Source organism: Dromiciops gliroides, chromosome 1 (assembly GCF_019393635.1).
Source record: "Dromiciops gliroides isolate mDroGli1 chromosome 1, mDroGli1.pri, whole genome shotgun sequence".
Lineage (NCBI taxonomy): Eukaryota > Metazoa > Chordata > Mammalia > Microbiotheria > Microbiotheriidae > Dromiciops > Dromiciops gliroides.
In genome coordinates this window covers 632,784,412-632,803,990 of record NC_057861.1, presented here as the reverse complement: position 1 = coordinate 632,803,990, position 19,579 = coordinate 632,784,412, and the positions used below count along the sequence as shown (strand labels likewise).

The 19,579-nt window shown below is 37.5% G+C and overlaps 1 protein-coding gene across 1 annotated transcript in view; it reads right to left on the bottom strand.

Moving 5' to 3' along the window:
• Positions 1-19,579, bottom strand: part of LOC122753085 (phospholipid-transporting ATPase ABCA3-like) — a 265,236-nt gene that overhangs the window by 110,372 nt on the left and 135,285 nt on the right. The window contains exons 9-10 of the mRNA XM_044000190.1: positions 14,841-15,019; positions 7,464-7,607 (exon numbers count right to left, since the gene is read on the bottom strand). Coding sequence (XP_043856125.1) covers positions 7,464-7,607; positions 14,841-15,019 — 323 coding nt within the window. The remainder of the gene's footprint in view (positions 1-7,463; positions 7,608-14,840; positions 15,020-19,579) is intronic.

Here is a 19,579-nt window from a genome sequence, read left to right as displayed (position 1 = left end):
ATGGATCCCAGGGCTGGGAGAAGGGAACCAGTCAATTATTGTTCATCCATCCATATGTTCATATTTTACAAAGAGACATTAACATTTTATCAACACATTATCACTTGTGATCAAAAGAATTATCATATATACACTGATTAAAGCTATAAATGCTAACTCCTATAATTATTATTATCTGTAATTATAAGCCAAAAATGGCATCGACCAAGCTGGAGGAGGGGGGCAAATCCTACCTCCCTCCATATACTACGAAGGGGATACTTTGTAGAGTTAGCCAAAATAATAACAGAATTCATCTGAAAGAATAAAAGATCTATTTTATTTTTTGCATTGTTGTTCTAAGTCTATCTCTAAATTGTCCTTGGTTGCTCTAATTCCTTATATATTTCATTTCATAATATTTTGCTAATTTGAGAATTTCTTATCTTCTTTAATGCACAGAATCACTGAAAATCAGAGTTGGAAGAGATCTCAGAGGTCATTATAGTTCAGACTCTTCTAGAGGGTTCAGTGGATGAAGTGACAGATCTGGAGTAAGGACCTGAGTTCAAGTCTGGCCTCAGATACTTACTAGCTGTGTGACCCTGAGCAAATCACTTAGCCCTATTTGTCTCAGTTTCTTTATCTATAAAATGGGCTGGAGAAAGAAATGACAAACTACTCCAATATCTTTGCCAAGAAAACTCCAAAAGGGTTCACAAAGAGTTGAACATGACTGAACATGACTAAATAACAAATCCCTTCTATAACATAGCTGCTGATACAGTCTTGGCTTAAAGACCTCTTGTGAGGGGGAACCTCACTACCTCCTAAGGCAACACATATTTCTTCATCTTTTTCACAAGATTAGAAAGGCTTTGCACGTGTTTTGCTAAATTCTAGGCAAATGATTTCTATTATATTGTAGCCCACTATATATATATACTGTTTACATTCCTACATGGGAAGATGATATATCTAAATCGTAAGAGTCTTCTGAGTATTAGGGCAGATGATAGAAAGAAATTTAGACAGAGGACACAGGTGGGAATTGATTATGAAGGGATGATACCTGTAAAACATTTATTTTTTGTTTCTCTTTTTTTTGGGGGGGGCAGTTGGGGTTAATTAGTGTCTTGTGTCTGAGGCTGAACTTGGGCTCAGGTCCTCCTGGGTCCAGGGCAGGTACTTTGTCCACTGTGTCACCTAGCTGCCCCATGATGACATCTTTGGGGCAAAATTGAGGGGGGAGAGAAATGCACTGGGGGAGGGGATAGGGAAGTGACAGAATGGAGTGAACTCTCACATGAAAGAAACAGGAAAGGGCTTATGGATTGGGGGAGAGATGGGGAAGTTGTGGGGAAGTGAAGGAGCCTTATACACATCAAAATTATCTCAAAGACCTTAATCTCATCAGAGTTGGCTCAAGGAGGGAATAACATACACACCCAATTGGGTGGATTAATCTATTTTACCCTGCAGGAAAGTAGGATGGGAAGAGGATAAGGAGGGAAGGGTGAAAGAAGGGAGGGCAGAGTAGGGGAGGGGGCAGTCAGAAGCAAAACACTTTTGAGGAGGAATAGGGTAAAAGAAGATCAAAAGTAGAGTAAATATCATGGGAAGGGAATAGGATGAAGGGAAACAGTTGTGATGATTGACTATAATGGCAAAATGTATGGTACTTACTTTGATGGGCTATTGTGAAGAAAATTCTTTGTCAAGTTTAAGGTACTGTATAAAAGTTATGATGAACAGGATGCTATCAGAAAAACCTGGAAAGACCTACATGAACTGAAGCTGAGTGAAACATACTGTATACAAAATAACAGCAATAGTCTAAGATGATCTGCTGTGAAGGATGTGGTTATTTTCAGCAATGCAATGATCCAATATAACTGTGAAGGACTTATGAAAATTGCAATCCATCTACAGAGAAAGTACTGATGGTATCTGAAAACAGATTGAAGCATAATTTTTTTATAGTTCCTTAATCTGAAGTTTTGTTTTTGTCTATTTTCTTTCACAACCTGACTAGCATGGAGATGTTTTGCATGACTACTCATGCATAACTTATATTGAATTGCTTCAGTTCTTGGGGGTGGGGTTTGGAAGAGAGGGAGGAAGAGAAGTTGAAACACAAAGTTTTAAGAAATTGATGTCAAAATTTGTTTTTAAATGGAAATTGGAAAATAAAATTCTAAACAGAAAAAAAGAAACCAGAATCCAACACTACGTTCTATACAAAACCCCAAATTTGACACATAAAGACTTATAGAGAATTAAAATGAGAGGCTAGAGGAGAGTATTATATTTCAGGTGAATTCAAACAAAGCAGGAGTAGCATGATCTCATATAAGACTACAGCAAAAATAGATACATAAAAAAGAAACAGAGAGATCACCACAGATAATCTATCAATATCAATAAATACATATGGCCCAAACTACATAACATTTAAATACTTAAAAGAAAAGTTCATCAAACTATAAGGAGAAATAGACGGTGCACTTACAATAGTGAGGAGCTTTAAGATACTTCTTTTAGACTAAAACTAATTTAACAAAAAGCAAACATGAAAGCAGTAATATGAATAGAACTCCAGGAAAATTAGAGATGACAGATATATGGAAATTGCTTAATGGGAAAAAAGTTTATGTATTTCACAGTTGGGCTTGGTACCTTTATAAAAACTAACCATGTATATAGGACATAAAACCTCACAAACAAATGCAGAAAAGCAATACCATTAAACATATCCAATATTGACCACAATGCTATAAAATTATATAGTGATAGAGTGGACCCCATGTGGTGAAGAGTGGAGGAGTGAAATGGGTCCACATATATAATCAGGTTCTAATGTGAGCCAGGGAAGCCTGCCATTTTGTGGTCCAGGGGGAGGTAGAATAGACATCTCTAATCTCTTCTCTCCCCACCCTTCTCTAAGAGAGACTTCTGTTTCTGCCAGGAGAGAAAGCAGGAAGTTGGGATCAAAAGCCACTCTGCTATCTTCAGAGAGGGGGGGTATAGGTTTAGAAGTATATCTATCTGCTCCCTTAAATGTTGTTCATCTAAAGAATATGGTATTATTGATTTAACTTTTGATCACTTTGTCATTTTGGGGGAGAGAGGAAACCCCAAGCTTTAAATCAAAATCTTAACCCCTTTCCCATTTAATGTAAGTTCCCACAATGAACATAGAGAATAGAGAAGAAACCCATTTATCCAAATTATACCAAAACAGAAAACAGAGAAAGTATACATGCAAGAATATCTACCAGAAAATACAGAATAAAGGAGCTCTCCCATTGGGAGCAAGATAACTTAGTTCAACCAAAAGAAATAGTCCTGGATCTTACCCAAGAGGAAAATCCCTGACATCTCTAGAGTAGCAAGCTAGGAGCAGGGACATGACAAAGACTGTCCACTCTTCTTATGTCTTTCCAAAGTCTTTTCCTTCACCAACCAGAAATGGGGTTGGTTTCCTGTATCTTCTCTCTGGAAACTGGAAGCTAGGAGTATCTGAAGTGACTCAACACTTAAAGAATCAAAAAGGACTCAAAAGTTGATGAGTCCATCAAGGGGGACTTGAAAGGCACTGGTGATAGAACCAATGAAAAATTAAAAATTCACTGGAGACTATATTTATATACAAAGAATTGGTAGGACAATTAAAGAAAATGACAGGGGGCAGCTAGGTGGCACAGTGGATAAAGCACCGGTCCTGGATTCAGGAGGACCTGAGTTCAAATCTGGCCTCAGACACTTGACACTTGCTAGCTGTGTGAGCCTGGGCAAGTTACTTAACCCTCATTGCCCTGCAATAAAAAAAGACAATGACAATGACAATGACAACATAACAAAACTTGTGGTATGTAGCAAAGCAATCCTTAAGGGAAAATTTATATCTCTAAAAGTTTTTATCAATGAGAGAGTAAGGAAAAAATGGAATAATGAACTGCACATACAAATAAACTAGAAAAACAACAATTTTTTAAAGTACCAACTAAACACCAGAGCAGAAATTCTAACAGTAAAAGATTAGCAAAACTGGAAGCAAAGAAATGTGGAAAAACTAATAAAATAGAGAGAAAACCAATTATCTGTATCAAAAGTGAAAAAGGAGAATTCACAACTGTTGAAGTTAAAATAAAGGAAACTACCAGAAACTACTTTGCCCATTGTATACCCCCCAAAATTCTTAACCTAGATGAAATGGATGAATACTTAGGAAATATAAAATATTTGATTAACCTAAGAAGAAACAGATTTTTGGAGTTCAGCCAAGACTCACTCAAAACTCTCCCAAATTCCCCTCCAAACAACTTCAAAATATAGCCTGTTAGAGCAACACACTGCTCCAGGATCCTTCTTCCACATCCTGAGAAGAGGCAGTCCTTCCACCCTGCTTCAAGCTAATTGGCTAGCATCACCCAAATCCATTGGTTCACTGGACTTGAGGGTGGTCCCATGTTGAGGTCAGAGTCCATAGCTTCTGAGAACAATAACCTCTTGAGGGCCATGCCCTGATATTCTAGAAACAGAAGGTAAAATAAAAATTGAAAGAATCCACCAGTCACTTCCTGAAAGAGATCCCAAAAGGAAAACTCCCAGGAATATTACAGCCAAATTCCAGAGCTCCCAGGTTAAGGAGAAAATATTGCAAGCTGCCAAAAAGAAGGAATTCAAGTACTGTTGAGCCCCATTCAGGATAGCACAAGATCTAGAAGCTTCTATATTAAAGGACCAGAGGGCATGGAATATGATATTCCAGAGGTCAAAGGAATTGGGATTACAACCAAGAATCATGTATCCAGCAAAACTGAGTATAATCTTTCAGAGGAAAAAATGGGACTTCAACAAAAAAGACGACTTTCAGGTTTTTGTGATAAAAAGACCTGAACTGAATGGAAAATTTGACTTTCAAATACAAATCCCTAGAGAACCATAAAAAATTGGAGTTGGGGGACATACCTGGGGTTGTGCAGTGGGTGAGTGTCTTGTGTCTGAGGCCATATTTTGGCTGGGATCCCCCTGAGTCCAGGGTGGATGCTTTGTCCACTGTGTTACCTAGCTGCCCCATGATGTCATATTTAGGGTAAAATTGAGGGGTGAGAGGAATGCATTGGGTGAGGGGGAAGGGTAGAGGTAGCATGGGGTGAAATCCCACATGAAAGAAACAGAGAAGGGCTTATGGAGTGGGGGAAGAAAAGGGGGAGGAGCAGGGCAGTAAATGAATTTTACACTAATCAGAATAGGCTCAAAGACCTTAATCTCATCAGAGTTGGCTCAAGGAAGGAATAACACATACACTCAATTGGGTGGAGTAATCTATCTATCCCTGCAGGAAAATAGGAAGGGAAGGGGATAAAGAGAGAGGGGCAAAAGAAGGGAGGGCAGACTGGGGGAGGGGACAGACAGAAGCAAATTCCTTTTGAAGACCGATAGGGTGAAAGAAGATACATAATAGAGTATATATCATGGGGAAGGGAATAGGATGGAGAAACAGTTAACAATAGTAATCATAAAAAAGAGAAAAGAGGGGAAAATTGTACAAAAATATTTATAGCAATTCTTTGTGGTGACTAAAAATTGGGAATCAAGGGAATGTCCATCAATTGAGGAATGACTGAAGAAGCTGTGGTATATGATTGTAGTGGAATGGTATGGTGCTATAGGAAATGACAAACAGGATGATACCAGAAAAACCTGGAAAGACTCATATGAACTGATGTATAGTGAAATGAGCAGAATTGGGAAGACATTGTGCATAGTGACAGTAGTATTGTTCTTTGAGCAATTGTGAATGATTTAACTACTCTCAGCAATACAATGATCCAAGACAATCCCAAGGGACTAATAATGAAGCATACTATCCACTCCCAAAGAAAGAACTGATAAAAAGAGCACTTGTGGATTGAACATATATAACCTATGCCAGATTGGTTGCTGTCTTGTGGAGCGGGGAGGAAAGGGAGGGAGGGAGAAAAAATTGGAACTCTAAATCTTATGAAAATGGATGTTGAAAACTACCCTTACATGTAACTGGAAAAAAATAAAAGAAATGTTTGTTGCAAAAAAGAAAAAAGAAAAAAAAAAGAGTGCAGCGAGTTCCTCACCACTGAAGGTCTTCAACAGAGTTCGAAAGAGCATTTGGTAGGAGATATTGAGGGGAGGGACAATTCTTGCTCTTGTAAGGGTTTGACTTTCTAGAATCAGATTAAAATGTTATTGGGAAATGTTTAACAAATAAATAAAACTACAAAACACTATAAAAATATTAAATACATATGCATCAAATGATTTAGCATACAAATTCTTAAAGAAAAGTTAAATGAGTTACAAGAGGAAATATACAATAAAACTATACTCCCCTCTCAGAACTAGATAATTCTAACAACAAAAAAAACTAGAGAGAAGTAAGGAGATGAATAGAATTTTAGAAAACTTAGATATGATAACCCTCTGGAGAAAACTGAATGGGAATAGAAAGGAGTATACCCTTTACTCAGCAGTACATTGCACCTATACAAAAACTGACCATGGATTAGGTCACAAAAAACCTCACACAAAATGCAGACTACATCTGGGTAACTCACAAAAAGGTCATATGCAATTTGTGAACTAGTTGCTGGTTCCTATATTTCTTGAAGAGGAAATGCTCAAGATTTTCTGGGGTTTTAATGTGAATAGTCTAGGGTTTAAATGTGAACTCTATCTCCTTGACTGTTGTTTTAACAGTGCTTTCAACTACACCATCCAGTTGAAATTGCTGTCTATTAATTTTTATTCATAATATTATTAAAGTGAAATCAAGAATGTTTAGTTTATCTAATCAATCTTAAAACATCATATAATAGAGGGGAACTATTACAATTATCTCCCACAAAGTCTTTCTTGGGACCACTGGTCTAATCATGCATTTCTTTAAGTATGCTCCAACGGTCCCTGAGACTCCTTCAGGAGGTTCCCAAGATCAAAGCTATTTTCATAATAATACTAAAATAGTACATGACTATTGAAATACTCTCTTTTTGAATTATATATTTGTATGAGGCCAGATTTTCTTTATATACTTAAGCTAAAACAATATATCAGAACAGACTGAATATAGAAGCAGATAAGAGATTTTATCTACCTTCTATAAAGCTAGACATTAAAGAGATTAGCCAAAATATATAAAACAATGCTATTCTGCTCATTAATTTTTTGTTTAAAAAAGTTATATTTCCTAACAGATGTTATTTATGTCAATAAGTAATTGGTTTGTTTTTATTTTTTAATTGATTAATAAATAAATATTTGAAAACTTTATTAGTTTTCAAATATGGTAAATATTTATAGCTATAACCAACATAAACTAAATTTCTTTGGAGTCCTTAAAAATTAAGAAGGGGGTTTGGAGATTTAAAAAGTTTGAGACCTGCTTATCTAAGCCATGGTGTATTCCTCATGTTTTTGAAAGGAGACCTATGAAACAGTACCTTTGACAGATTACAAATTTTTACTCCTGCAAACAAGTCTTTAGGTTCATCCTGAATAAAAGGGTTTTTCCGAAGCTTATTACACTCATTCTCCAGCTCTTTCTTCTTTGGATCATGCCTTGGCTTTCCAGACCAATAGGAGGGCTAGAAAGAAAATTTTTAAATGAATTACCAAGGTTGATTTTTATTACAGACCTCTCTTTAAATATTCTCTTTCTCTGAAATAATATTTTTAAATCATATTTTAGCAAATTGGAGTCATGTTCTTTCATTAACTTACCTTATAATTTTAAAGATGCATTCCCATAGGAAAAAAATGGACGACATAATAAAAATGACAAATTAAGAATTCAACTCATATTTTTCATTAATAAGTCTTTGCCACCAGTAAAAGAGCTTCTATTAAGTATTTTGGGACATATAGATCTTTTTCCTTTTTTTAAGATCTCTTTGGGTTACAGACTTAGCAGTGATATTGCTGGGTCAAAAAGTATACAGTTTTTTTGTTTTTTGTTTTGTTGTTTTGTTGCAGGGCAATGAGGGTTAAGTGATGTGCCCAGGGTCATACAGTTAGTAAATGTCAAGTGTCTGAGGCCGGATTTGAACTCAGGTCTTCCTGAATCCAGGGCTGGGGCTTTATCTACTGTGCCACCTAGCAGCCCCTGTATATACAGTTTTATAACCTTTTGGGCATAGTTCTAAATTGCTTTCCAGGATGGTTGGATCAGGTCACAACTCTGTCAACAATGCATTAGTGTCCCTATTTTTCCACGTCCACAAAATTTATCATTTTCCTTTTCTGTCGGATTAGTCAATCTGATAGACGTGAGGTGGTAACTCAGTGTAGTTTTAATTTTCATTTTATTTTTCATACTACTATATATTGCTCTGATTTCTTCATTTGAAAACTGCCTATTCATATCCTTTGACCATTTATCAATTGGGAAATGGCTGATAATCTTATAAATTTGACTCCATTCTCCATACATTTGAGAAATGAGGCCTTTACCAGAGAAAGTTGCTGTAAAAACCTTTTTTTTTCTAGTTTCCTGCTTTCTTTGTAATCTTGGTTGCATTGGCTTTAAAACCTTTTTAATTTAATGTAATAAAAATAATCTATTTTATTTCCTGTGATCCTCTTTATCTCATATTTGGTCATCAATTCTTCCCTTATCCATAGATCTGACAGCTAAATTTTTCCATGCTCCCCTAATCTGTTTATGATATCATGCTTTATGTCTAAATCATGTACCAGCAAAATTTCAAGCAACACAAAAATCCTTACACATCTCCCTCAAACAAATCCAAGAGTTCAATAACCATGGACCCTGACTTTTGCAAAGGAATAGAAAAAGGTGTCTTCTCATATTTCTTTTTTTGGGCCAGGCTTATTCTTTAAAATTTCTCAACATTCAATTGTGATTGTTTTGTTATTATTGTTCTTTCTATTTACATTATTGTAGTCATTGCATATGTTGTTTTCCTAGCTGTATTTTATTTTACATCAGTTCGTGTCTATCCATGTTTGTATTCATTATGCTTACCATTTTTTAAAACACAATAATTTTCCATTACATTCAATCTGTTTAGTCATCTCCTAATCTATGGACATCTACTTGTTTTCAGTCCTTTGCTACCATGAAAAGTGCTACTATAAATATTTTTGTATTATGTGGAGTCAGGGAACATTCCAATCCCATATTCTCTTCTCTCTTACCAAATTACTTTTTAAAACCCTTAAATACACAAACTATGGATCTGGAAGCAAAAGCTGCAAATAACATTTTGTTCCCTGTTATTCACTACCCTGATACCCTGAAAAGTAGAGAACTTCTCTAACACATGCCAGAGAAGGGATTTTTCATATGTAAAAAAGGGAAAGAAGGGGAGTCATTTTCAGAGTTGCCATGTTAACACTCCAATCTATATGCTAATTTGAAGACCCATAATATCTCACTTGCATCTTCAGGTGGCTGTAAAATATAACTTTTAATAACACTCCTTCAGGCATAGAAATTTTATTTTGGGGTTTACTTTGCCCATTTCTAATACAGTTTTAAGATTACCATTTAATCATAAGACTGGAGAAACTTTGTTGCCCAATTAAGGAATTTAAATGGACAGGGTAAAGTGATCAATTCTCTTTGTTTTTAGCCACTTTTTTTTTTGTTGTTTTTGTTTTTGTTTTTGTGAGGCAATTGGGGTTAAGTGACTTGCCCAGGGTCACATAGCTAGTAAGTGTCAAGTGTCTGAGGCCAGATTTGAACTCAGGTACTCCTGAATCCAGGGCCGGTGCTTTATCCACTGCACCATCTAGCTGCCCCCTCTCTTTGTTTTTAAAATCCTTGGACTCAGGGAGTCCTCATAACAATTTCTGCAATGAGTAGCCTAATTGAAATGCTAATATTAAAAAAAGAGCTGAAAATGTTTAGCTAAATTCAGCAACAAAAATAGGGTTCTGGCTTTTTTTAAACCTATACTAAAAGAAAAGGACAAAAGAAGGTACAAGATTATTGTTTGGGGTAGATAGATTAACTGACAGAGAAGATAAAGCTTTCTCAAGTTTTATTTTGCTTTTGTTTTCTCTGCCAAGAAGAATAACCTTTGGACTTGAGAAAATAGGAGAAAAAAGCGACACTGACTGTCTTTATGAAATTCAAATCACCTGCCCCATATTAACTAAAAACTTGAGTATCAAAAGAACTATAGGATGTGATCACTAAGTTATTTCCCCTGATATCTTTTTTTTTTTTTTTGAGGCAATTGGGGTTAAGTGACTTGCCCAGGGTCACACAACTAGTAAGTGTTAAGTGTCTGAGGCCAGATTTAAACTCAGGTACTCCTGAATCCAGGGCCGGTGTTCTATCCACTGTGCCACCTAGCTGCCCCGCCCCTCCCCTGATATCTTAATGATGAAAGATAATAGAAAAGGTATCATAGGAGTAAAGAAGGAAAAATGTTGATTTTTTAAAAAATGGAATCTGCTGCAACAGTGAGCTCTCGAACTCATGACACAATCGCTCCAAAAAACAACCAAATAACACCATAGGAAAATGCCTGGAGCAGCAAAACTCATAGAAGAATGTGCTGAAATCATCTTCTAACCAAAAATGGCTTGGAAGGTCAGAAGGAGGGAGATGCTGTGCTGATACAGGAGTCAAGCCCAACCCCACAGTCACCCTGACTTCCAGTCCCAGGAAGGCCTCACCAGAGAAGGAGATCCCCAGAACCTCTGAATCAGCTGAAGCACCAGTGTCATCTGGAACTAAGCTCACAGTCTGGTGAGAGGGCTGAGCCCTGGGCAGGGGAGAGACTACAGGGGTATATGCTGGTGCTAAGGCAGAACTTGGATGTTTCACCCCTGCTGAGAACCAGGAGGTAGGCTTGTGTAGCAGTGGCCCAGGTCGGGGAGGGGCACAGGCTCATCAGAGCTAACATCCACAACACACAAAGCAGGTTGATTAGCAAGTTGGTGTGGGGTCATCTAAGGACCAGGGAACAGGCCAGGCTAGTGAAGAACCTGATCCTCCTTAAATGATACCACCTGGGACTTCTTAAGCTTGGGATACTGCAGCCTGGGAACAGTGCTTCACTTTAAGGAGCCGAAAGTCAAGTAAAAGATAGGCAAGATGAGCCAACAGAGAAAGGTGAGGACCATAGAAAGTTTCTTCAGTAACAAGGAAGACCGAGGGGTACCCTCAGAGGAAGATGTAAACATCAGGGCCCCTATATCTAAAGCTTCCAAGAAAAATATGAATTGGTCTCAGGCCATAGAGGTGCTCAAAAAGGACTTTGAAGATAAAGTTAGACAGGTAGAGGAAAAAATGGAAAGAGAAATGAGGGTGATGCAGGAAAGACATGAGAAAAAAGTCAACAGCTTGAAAAGTCAAATTGGACAAATGGAAAAGGAGGTACAAAAGCTCTCTGATGAAAATAATTGCCTAAGAATGAGGATTGAACAAATGGAAGCCAGTGAGTTTATGAGAAACCAAGACACAATAAAGAAAATCCAAATGAATAAAAAAAATAGAGGGCAATATGAAATATCTTCTGGGGAAAACTGCTGACCTGGAAAATAGGTCCAGGAGAGATCATTTGAAAATTATTGGTTTACCTGAAAACCATGATGAAGAAAAGAGCTTAGACATCATCTTCCAAGATATTCTCAGGGAAAATTGCCCTGAAATTCTAGAAGAAGAAACTAAAGTAGAAATGGAAAGAATCCACCAATCACCTCCAGAAAGAGATGCCAAAAGGAAAATTCCTAGGAATATTATAGCCAAATTCCAGAGCTCTCAGGTCAAGGAGAAAATATTGCAAGCTGCCAAAAAGAAAGAATTCAAGTACTGTGGAGCCCCAGTCAGGGTAACACAAGATCTAGCAGCTTCTACATTAAAGGACTGGAGGGCATGGAATATGATATTCTAGAGGGCAAAGGAAATAGGATTACAACCAAGAATCACCTACCCAAGAATCACCTACCCAGCAAAACCCAGCATAAACTTTCAGAGGAAAAAATGGGACTTTAATGAAAAAGAAGACTTTCAGATATTTGTGATGAAAAGACCTGAACTGGATGGCAAATTTGACTTTCAAATACAAGACCATAGAGAACCATAAAAAATTGGAGCTGGGGGACATACCTGGGATCTTACAGTGGGCGACTGTCTTGTGTCTGAGGTAGTTACTGCTTATCATTTTAAGGAAAGCTCCATTTATTTCTATGGTCTCTAGTGTTTTTATTTTTATTTTTTTCTCTAGTGTTTTTAATAGAAATGTATGCTGTATTTTGTCAAAAGGTTTTCTGCATCTATTGAGCTAATCATTTTATTTTGATTAGTTTTATTATTGATGCGGTTGATTATGTGGTTGCTGTTTTTCCTAATGTTGAATCAGCCCTGCAATCCTGATATAAATTCCACCTGGTCATACTGTATTATCTTGGTAATAAATTGCTGTAATCTCTTTGATAATATTTTATTATATTAATTAGAGAAATAATTTTTTTCTCTATTTTGGCTCTTCCTGGTTTAGGTATCAACACCATACTTGTATCATAAAAGGAATTTGGAAGAACTCCTTCATCTATTTTTCCAAATAATTTGTATAGTATTGGAATTAATTGTTCTTTAAATGTTTGGTAGAATTCACTTGTAAATCTATCTGGCCCTGGAGATTTTTTCGTAGGGAGTTCATTGATGGCTTGTTCAATTTCTTTCTCTAAAATGGGGCTGTTCAAGATTTTTATTTCCTCTTCTTTTAATTATCTATTTTTTGTTTTTGCTTTGTCTGAGATCAGGATTGCTACCCCTGCTTTTTAAAAATTTCTGCTAAAGAATAATGTATTCTGCTCCAACCTTTTACCTTTACTCTCTGTGTATCTCTCTGTTTCAAATGTGTTTCTTGTAAACAACATAATGTAGCATCCTGGTTTTTAAGGCACTCTGCTATAGGCTTCTGTTTTATGGGAGAGTTCATCCCATTTACATTCCCAGTTATGATTACTAACTGTGTAATTCCATCCATCCTATTTTCTCCCTTGTTTATACTTTTCTCTCTCCTTTGACCCTGTTTCTACTCATCAGCATTTTGCTTCTGACCACAGCCTCCCTCAATCTGCCCTCCCTTTTATCAGCCCTCTTCCCTTTTCTTTCCCCTTTCCTCTCCTACTTCTTTCCTCCCTTCTATCAGCACCGACCTTTCCCACCTTACCCTTCTAGTTCCCTATAGGGTAAGACATATTTTTTTTTATCTAAATGAGTGTGTGTTATTCCCTCTTTGAGGCAAATTCAGTGAGAGTAAGGTTGAAACAATGTTCACCCCTCTTTTTGTTCCCTCTAGTGTAATAGGTCTTTTGTGCTTCTTTATGTGATGTAATTTACCCCATTCCACCTCCCCTTTCCTCTTCTCCCCATATAATCCATTTTTTACCCCTTAATTTTTTTATATCATTACATCAAAGTCTATTTATACCTATAACCTCTATGTGTGGAATTTAACTTTCCCTCTGAGTTAGCTTAAAGGTTTAATTAAAAGAAAAGTTATCTTTCATACTGGTAGCTTCTGGGATACTTCCAGGACATCTGTTTATCTTTTTTCCTTTTTTTCTTTTTTTTTCTTTTTTTTTGTGGGGCAATGAGGGGTAAGTGACTTGCCCAGGGTCACACAGCTAGTAAGTGTCAAGTGTCTCAGGCCAGATTTGAATTCAGGTCCCCCTGAATCCAGGTACAGTAGTGCTCTATCCACTGTGCCACATAGCTGCCCCACTATTTGTTATCTTTTTTTTTTTAATGAGGCAATTGGGGTTAAGTGACTTGCCCAAGGTCACATAGCTAGTAAGTGTTAAGTGTCTGAGGCTGGATTTGAACTCAGGTACTCCTGACTCCAGGGCCAGTGCTCTATCCACTGCGCCACCTAGCTGCCCCTATTTGTTATCTTTAAGTTCCATACATTATCTTGGTACCATCCCCAAAAGATGTCACTTGTCCTTGTGCAATTAGGGGAAATTTTATATCTTCCAAGGAGATAGCAAATCTGTTCGTTCTGATCCCCTACCAAACATTAAAAGATGCAGAAGGGTCCCATAAAACAATTAACTTTCTTATTTGTCAGAAAGAGTCATGATTGGTTTCATCTGAATGCCAGCTCACCTTTCTTAGTATCGTCAATCATAATGTTCCACAACTACCAAGACCCTTTCTTTCTTGTGTGTCTCCTCCTTCTTACTAGAGTCACTGGCTTTACTAGACGGTCAGTCTGACCTGCTTTGTTAACAGTTAATAAACTGATCACTGTTAAGTAACTGATATTGCTCAGAGTATGTACTTCAGTCTACCTTTATTAAATTTACTTGAGACAGTTTTAGAGGTTCCACCAAGATCAGGTGAGGGAGCCTGATTCTCCACATTCTCTAAGGGAAACCTCTCTCTTCTCTTTTGGGTACCCCTGATGGAACTTTCCACTTGAAGGGAGGGCTTCTTCCAGGAAACTGTGGTTGACACCTGGCCTTCCCCTTAAACCCAAATCTTCTCCAAGATAGAAAGGTAAGCACTCCTTTGGAGAAAAATTCCTTTTGTCTATGATTATTTTGGCTAATTTAAGGACAGTATGAGAAGAGGTAATCATGATGTTTGGCTGTTAGAATCTAAAGGATTCCAACATCAGGACTTACCATCACAGGGGCAGCTACGTGGTGCAGTGGATAAAGCAATGGCCCTGGATTCAGGAGGACCTGAGTTCAGATATGGCCTCAGACACTTGACACTTACTAGCTGTGTGACCCTGGGCAAGTCACTTAACCCTTACTGCCCCACAAAAACCCCAAACAAACCAAAACAAAAAACAAACAGAAACAAAACAAAAGAAAAAAGAACTTACCATAATGAAGAAGTACCAAGGCTGAGGTATACCATATTTCCCTGGAAAGACAGCCTCCACATACCAGGTTACCAAGCCATATAAGACACTGTCAATTAGCAGCATTATTAGCACCTCTCCAAAGCCAAATTTCTCAGACAAGGAAATCCTCAACACATGTTTCCATTGAATACCTGACCCTAAAATTCAACAAAAAATAGTTACTATGCCTGTTAGATGGACACTGAAAAAGAATTACTCTACAGCAGAGGTATCGAGCACATGTTTCTGCTACATGGGGATTACACTGAACTAGATTAAATGTACTTGGGAAATGTTTAACAAAATAAATAAAAACACCAAAAAAAATATTAATTTGTGGTCTTCTAGATCAGTATGCAGCCAATAGGGACCCATTTTATATGAGTTTGATACCACTATGCTACAGTATCCTAATTCAACAGTTAAGAACCCAAGGTGACAAGACAGAAAAATGTTGGCTTCCTCTCTACTTTGTTGCTGTGAGACAGTTTCAGTAATTAGTAATGTACTAAATATGAATTTTCTTTAACTTAACTAGAAACCTAAGCACAATTCAGAGCTAAAGTCTATTGATAGGGGCAACTAGGTGGCGCAGTGTATAGAGCACTGGCCCTGGATTCAGGAGGACCTGAGTTCAAATCCGATCTCAGACACTTGACACTTACTAGCTGTGTGACCCTGGACAAGTAACTTAACCCCAATTGCCTCACCAAAAAAATTTTTTTTAAAGAATAAAGTCTATTTATAACACTGCTTTGGATATGACTTCACAGCACTGTTATGAAAATGGTTCAGATTCTGCATAGGAGTCCTCTTCGTCAATCAAAGCTCTGATTGAGAAGGCTCCCTACATTCTCCTGAAAAACTCATCTTGTAACTCTGGTATCTTAAGTTTTACTAATAAAACACTTAGGTGGATTATATCCTGTCCAGATATCATTAGGAGACACCGTGCTTTCCAGAGCTACAGCCCAATAAGCAAGCTGGTCCCTGAGCTTGGGCAAACACCAATATTAACTAACATCAAGTCTCCTTGTATCTTCATAGCCCATTCTCAATATCCATTTAACCAGCACATTTTGAGTCCCAAATACCTCATGTAGTTATCTTATCCTTAGATATCTTTTCTTGGATAATAGAAAAGTGTTATACTTCTCTGGTTCCAAATCTAGAGGTTCATAAACAATTCGGACTCAATATAATTTAGTACAATCACTTAAATTTGGTTCTCCAATCTTGAAACTTCAGAGAATTTCCGTTTATATCCCATTTGTTGTTTACCTAAGTCCTATACCTGATATACGAATCATTTTTTAAAAAAATGTATGTGGGGAGGGGCAGCTAGGTGACGTAGTGGATTGAGCACCAGCCTTGGAGTCAGGAGGACCTGAGTTCAAATCCTACCTCAGACATTTAACACTTACTAGCTGTGTGACCCTGGGCAAGTCACTTAACCCCAATTGCCTCCCCCCTCTCCCCAAAGAAATGTATGTGGGGGCAGCTAGGTGGCTCAGTGGATAAAGCACCACCCCCCAAAAATGTATGAGGGTCTAACTGTAAAATGAGCTATTCTGCCTTTTAACATTATCAGACAGATACTTTAAAAACTGGCAAATAATTTTCCTTTCTTTACCATTATCAATACAATTCATTGTAAACTTCAATTAATCCTTTTTTCCACTGCTGACACCAATCAATGTAAACCAGGTGGAACCGGGTTCTACCCTGTGGATGGCTGGAGTCGAACAGAGCAGGCTAGAGATAGGGGTCAGGAATCAAACAGAAGGTTTAATTTCAAAGTGAGGGAAATGGCTTGCAAGCAAGGAGTGTAGACACGTGTTGGGGCTCTGTTCCTTGTGGGGATACCCCACGTGAGTGTGGCTGAACCTTGATTCATATACTTGTGGCTAGAAAAAAGTCAAACAGTGTAGTGTAGCAACAGTGGTGTGGCACTACACCAACTAACTGTGAGGCACAATAGCAATAGGGAGGCTGGATCTATTGCAGCTTGTCCAAGTTCAGGGTCCAGCTTACTTGCTGGGCCTTAGCTCTGGAAAGCAGAGTGCCTCCTAATGATATCTTGACAACCTCACTAAATCAGGATATTTAACACATACATATTGAGTACTTCAGGAACATTTTAGTTCAAAACCAAATATACATACTGGTTTACCAAAATAACTTTTATGCATGAGGAAACATTAATACTAATACAGAAATCCTTAAAATCAATTCATACAAGCAGCATAGGCATAGGAATGACTGATTTACTTGTCACCCTAACCTCACCACACTTAAAATAAATGGTAAGATGCCCATTCAAAGGTTTTAGAAGTTCAAGTACAGGAACTGAGTTCAGATATTCTCTCTCTCTCTCTCTCTCTCTCTCTCTCTCTCTCTCTCTCTCTCTCTCTCTCTCTCACACATTTATTTATCTCCCTCTTTGCCTCTTTAATGTGTGTGTGTGTGTGTGTGTGTGTGTTTCAAGTAGAAGGAAAAGCATGAAAAGACAGAGCAGAAGAGTGCAAAGAATGTTTAGAGTATGAAGTACAGTAGACTTTAGTTTACTGACAGTTCTGCCTATTTTGCAAAAGTTATATGCAACTGAATCTCAATAACCATTGATTCAGTAATTGAAGACACTCTAGGGAATGGGCAGGGGGTAGGGAGTCTTGGTAAGTTTTCCTATAGGTGTAAATTATTGATTGATAGACGTTGTTTGTCCTATCTCAAAGAGGACTATGACATTGAGATGATGTCATGACTTGCACTGAATTGGATTTAAGTGAGGAAGGACTGTGCAAGGTCACCAACCTTACTCTCTCCTCCAGAGCCATCTGGGATTATATATATATTAGGATGACTGGAGATGGCCCTGGATGTTTAAGGCACTTGGGATTAAGTGACTTGTCCAGGACGATTTCAGAAAGGTCTGAAAAGATTTATATGAACTGATGTATAATGAAGTGAGCAGAATCAGAACATTGTGTACAGAGACAACAATATTGTGTTGTGGTTTTTTAAATTTCTTATTTAGAATTTTATTCTCCCAAATTACGTGTAAAATACAAATTTTGACATCAATTTTTTAAAAACTTTGTGAAGAAGAAAGGGGGGGGGCAGCTAGGTGGTGCAGTGAATAAAGCACTGGCCCTGGATTCAGGAGGACCTGAGTTCCAATCTGGCCTCAGATACTTGACACTTACTAGCTGTGTGACCCTAGGCAAGTCACTTAACCCTCATTGCCCCGCCCCCCCCCATTAAAAAAATATTTAGAGCAGCTAGGTGGTGCAGTGAATAAAGCACTAGCCCTAGATTCAGAAGGACCTGTGTTCAAATCTGGCCTCAGACACTTGACACTTACTAGCTGTGTAACCCTGGGCAAGTCACTTAACCCTCATTGCCCTGCAAAAAAAAAAAAAAATGAAGAAGGGAGAAGATAAATATCCCAAGAACAGCAAGAAGATAGGGAGAGGAATGTTAGGGGAAATTATCTCCATAATCAGTGTGTGACAGTGACAAAAAATGAGGAAAGGGTTAGCAGTGGACACTTAAACTTCACTCTTATCTGAAGTGGTGAAGGAAGAATACACATGCAGTCTGAGTTACAGAAATACATTTTACTCAACAAGTAAATAGGAAAAGGGGAGAAGGGAGAATAAGAAACAGCAGATTAAGGAAGGGATCATACCTAAGCAAAACAAATTTTTAAAAATATGCAGAAAGATGTATAACATTTTGCAGGGGCATAGAATTGGAAACTAAGGAGTTGTCCATCAATTGAAGAATGGATGAACAAGTTATAAATGTGATGGAATACAATTGTGCTCTAAGAAATGATGGAGAAAATTTCAAAGAAACATAGGAAAACTTGTATTAACTGATGTTGAGTGAAATGAACAGAACCAGGACAATTTATACAGTGAAAACAATACCGTAGAGACAAGCAACTTTGAAGGACTTAGAAACTCTGATCAGCATAATGACCAGTGATGATTACAGAAGACTAATGATGAAACATATTACCCACCTCCTGAGAGAGGTGAAAGACTTAATGTGCAGAATAAACATTTTTTTTTTTAAAATATGGTCAATGTGGAAATTTGTTTTGCTTGACTGCATGTTTGTAACAGGGATTTGTTCTTTTTCAGGTTGGGAGTGGGAAGGAAGAAAATATAGATTTTTGCTTATTGAAAAAAAATCAAATTTAGTAAAAAACAACCTAGGGAAGTGGTTTGTATCCCCATTTCCTGGCAGGTTTCTTTTTCCCTGGGATAGTTCAGATAGCTCCTTCCAAAATGGGTTTGGGGGATTAAGGGGAAGAAGAAGGGTTTTTGACTTTTAAAGCTATAAAGAATTGGCAATTATCTTTATATAAGCCTGGTGAGTAGGAATTCACTCAGATGAAGGGCAATCCTTTAGCTAAACTGATGGTGGAATCTTCATCTAACTACCATAAAAGAAGGGGTAGACCCCTAGTAAAAGTCTCTTAAAGGGTCAAAATTTGGTGTCATTCCCCGATGGGATTCCTAGAGAAGGAGTAGTTTTGGCTGGTGAGCCAGGAAACAATGAATGGGGGATAAATTGACAATAGAATCAATTGTAAGGGAATAAGTTGATACTTGGATCAACTTGGGCGCCTGGGACAGATTAAATGCAAAAGGCCTATGACAAAAAAAAAAAAAAAAGCCTATGACCCTCTGAGCTGTTTTAATACT